Consider the following 3620-nt stretch of genomic DNA (forward strand, 5'->3'; position numbering starts at 1 on the left):
TTGAAGGTGTAACAGCTTGCTCTTTACTGAAAAAAAAAAAAACCAAAACGGTCATTTATACAAGAAATGTACACATTTACACGAACGATGTCTACTTTATGAATCAAGTGTGACGTAACAGGCTAACGTAGAAAAGGATAATAAAAAAAAAAGAAGCCACAACAAAAAACAAACAAACAAACCAAAATTGAGTTTGGTTCCTTTGGTCTATAGTCACGTTAGCTACATGTGAAATATCCGAGATCATGTGTTATACCATCAACTCTTTTACATATTTACACTCATAAACACAAGTAACAGTCGGGAAACACTTCCCAGGGCTAAACTAGATATCTTTATGAAAAAATATGAACCAAATCTTTATGATAATAATCATTTGCAGGTTACATTTTGTGGGCTTTCTCTCTTGACAGTTCCTCTGGTGTTCCGTTTTTGTTGATATATTTCTAGACATTCATATAGATACAATTGGCATATGAAACCCACCCTGATACTGGTGCAACAACAAGAACCCAAAAAATATTAGTAGGTGCTTTATTCATATATGTATATAAAAAATATACAGCCCTCACGATATAGATCTCCTTTTCGATATATATTTTAGTCTAGAAAATTGAAACTCTCTCTCATGCTGAGTCATAAAAATAATCAGAATTAAAGCTGACCCTTTGCAGCCATTAAACTTATGCCGTTCAAATGTGTACTGAAAACGTGGTTCCAATTTTTTAGCGGTTGGGGAAAATCGCGTGCACGTGTGTCGTCGCACGTCTGCCTCACAGTTCGAACTGAAGGAATTGTTGTTTGTCTGCAATGTGCTTTGTGATTGGCTTCAGCTCACAAAAGTTTTGGAAGACTTGAGTTCAAATGATTGCGACTTTGGGCTGCTGCAAGCTAAATAAAGCCCAAAAGGGAAAACGCGCATCGCGGCCCACCTCAAGTTCAAACGGCAGCCTGAAAAAGAAGCAGCAGTGAGACTAATAAACTCCGTTTTTAGTTTCTTAACGCTGCTAAAAATACTTTTTAGAGGAGGAGGAAGCAGATGAAAAGCAAGAATCAGCCACATCCTGCTGACACCTCCCACTGCTGCCCTTGTTTTGATCATCTCAATGTTTGTATACAAATTGTTTTGTCTCTGGAGTGCCTGTCCACCAATCAGGTGTCAAATTAACCAACCAACTAAATATTTACTTATGTCCCTTATTAAAAAAAAGATCTAGAAAACATTTTTGTCTTTGTTAAAACATCTTTTTAAATGCACTCTAAAGTCCAAATTTAAAAGTGAGCGTAGTACCAAATTGTGCCACAACATTCCTGGCAGCACTGAGTCTAAAGAAAGAGATGGAACATAATTCAGAGCAAGAAGAAGAGGCAGACTTGCACTAACTGACTGCTCCGTGTGATTACATGCAGCAGTTCTTTGAAGGTTTACAATTATTGTATTGCTTTGCTCATTTCCATTAGCCCTTCTATGACCTTTCACATTATATATAGCATTAAGCTAGTGGACTTTCATGAGGTGAAATCAAATGGTGCGGTTGAACACTTTGGTGTTTTAAATACACAATATCTAATTCTTTGTTGTTGTATGCTTTGTTTGTATGCGTTGCCGCTCCGAGTGCGTTCTGGTAGCAGTTCTTTGAACGTTTATGATTATGTAGCATATGTGCTAATTTCTATGAGCTTGTCTATGGTGTTTGTCATTATATGCTAAATATGTAGCATTTATTATACTTGTACTTCCCGGTCTATGCTGGTTCCAAGCATTGTGAGCCATTTGCTGATTGAGCAGTGTAACATTCAAGGATACGCAGAAATGAAAATCACGTAAAGGTTAGCTTAACCTCCTGCTGCTGTTATACTCCACAGCCTCCAATTTTTTTCGCCCTAAGCGGAAAAGCAACCGCGCCAAACTGAGCCGACTCCAAATAAAGCAACATTGGTGAATCATTTGTCTCACTATCGCCCTCCCAAGGTTTGGAGTGATACTACCAGACGAAAAGAATCAACGTTAGCATGCTCAGGCTAATATCTCCTTTGAAGAAGATAACACATGTTAAGTAGCAGACGTGGTGGGCGCTATCATCACATGACATGACATGCGTGCTTGTGCCCCGTTGTTAAGCGTAAGAAAATGTGCACGTGGCCAACAATTTTTTTTGCTGTTTCCAACAATCCTCCCTGATTTGAACACTTCTCGCCGCTTCATAAGAAAATGTTTTTTTTTTTTTTGTGCTCACTTTGTAGTGGTTAAACAAAAGTCTTAAAAAGAAAAAAGTGCAGGTGAAATGCTGTACGAAAGATCACGAGGAGTGCAGCAGTCGAAGAAGAATGCACCTTTGGGAGTTGCTCAAGAGGTAAAGCCAGCCGTCGTCTTTTTTTTTTTTTTTTCCTGGTCCGACGTCGGGTTCGCATGGCCTCTTTATATCTCAGTGGCGGTGATCTCCTCAAAGTGGATGTCGTTGCTGCCGCTGTGCACCTCATAGTCGTCCATGTCCCTGGTCTCCAGCTCCAGACTCAGCTCCCGCATCACCCGCTCCAGGTCGCGGTTCCGCCGGTACATCTGGATGTAGTTCTGCTGCAGCTGCTTCTGGTAGCGGATCACCTGATCGTCCGGTCCGGGGAAGAAGGGAAATGACGCAAGCAAATAAAGTACAAATAACTTTGTTTGTAGGTGTCCTTCTATTTAAAGTGCAAGTCCAGTCAGAAATTAGTTTAAATGCGATATTCTGATTCACATTGCAATTGTGGCATAAGAACAAAGCATAAAGTTGCCATTTTGTCAATTTCAATCGACAACAGCTAGCAGTAGTGGACAAAATGGCCGCCCGCGAAGCTGGTTAAAAACGGGTGGATTGATGATGGAAATGTGTCAAGACTGACTTGAAGGAATTTTTACCTTTTCCTTTTCCTCCTGCCACACCCTGCGTTCATCTTCAAATCGAGACAGCTGCTCCTCACTTGTCCTCCTCTCGTACATGAGCTCGGCCTTCAGCCTGTCAACCTGACACAAAGGCAAACAAACATGACGTGTTTTGACTCCAGCAGCCTTTCTGGTAACTTTTTGGTCAATTTTTTTTCGTTAGTCCACCTCGCACCCATGCGACATTATTCTATACAACCTAAAAAAAATGCATTCCAAGTATTCCATTCTGTTTGATTATATTTTCGTGTTGAAATATATTGTGCATGTATTATGGAGTGAATTTATGTTTAAAGCGTTATCTTGATCTCGTCACATGATTGGAAATTAGGGCCAACCCAGTTCAAATAATGCACTGTTGACTTCTACAGCCGTCAATGGCAGCAAATGAGATTTAAAGGGTTATTGGAATTTTATTTTGCCGATATCTCCACCATAAGAGCATATTTGCCAAATGAGAAACATTTGCGATTAATGAATAACGGCTGTGTGTGTAATAAACCCTGACCGATTTAGCCACTGACAAAAACACGTTGAATGTACTCAATAATGAAGCTGCTGCAAATCGGCCGACAGTACCTGTTGTCTGAGTCCCAGCAGAGTTTCTGCATTCTGCCTCAGCGCCTTGGTTTCATCGCTCTCTCCTCCCCAGTCCTCCACGTCGCGATACACGCAGGGGCTGGGCGCCCCCCGGCCGGAC

At 40.9% G+C, this 3620-nt stretch overlaps 1 protein-coding gene across 1 annotated transcript; it reads right to left on the reverse strand.

Annotated features, from left to right (window-relative positions):
• Positions 1 to 3607, reverse strand: LOC109509930 (leucine zipper putative tumor suppressor 2 homolog). The gene is made up of 3 exons (XM_019859883.1): positions 3500 to 3607; positions 2897 to 3001; positions 1 to 2602 (listed from the first exon to the last, which is right to left on the reverse strand). The coding sequence occupies exons 2-3, from the start codon at positions 2975 to 2977 to the stop codon at positions 2420 to 2422; spliced, it is 264 nt and encodes an 87-aa protein (XP_019715442.1). The 5' UTR covers positions 2978 to 3001; positions 3500 to 3607; the 3' UTR covers positions 1 to 2419.
• Positions 3608 to 3620: the final 13 nt, after the last annotated feature.

Source organism: Hippocampus comes, unplaced genomic scaffold, assembly GCF_001891065.2.
Source record: "Hippocampus comes isolate QL1 unplaced genomic scaffold, H_comes_QL1_v1.1 scaffold64, whole genome shotgun sequence".
Taxonomy (NCBI): Eukaryota; Metazoa; Chordata; class Actinopteri; order Syngnathiformes; family Syngnathidae; genus Hippocampus; species Hippocampus comes.

What these genes read in the sequence shown, in the direction of transcription:
- LOC109509930 (XM_019859883.1), bottom strand. Translation starts at nt 2,977, where the DNA reads ATGTACGAGAGGAGGACAAGTGAGGAGCAGCTGTCTCGATTTGAAGAT. An exon ending in GGCAGGAGGAAAAGGAAAAG is followed by an intron (nt 2,603 to 2,896) that starts GTAAAAATTCCT and finishes CCGGACGATCAG; the next exon opens with GTGATCCGCTACCAGAAGCA.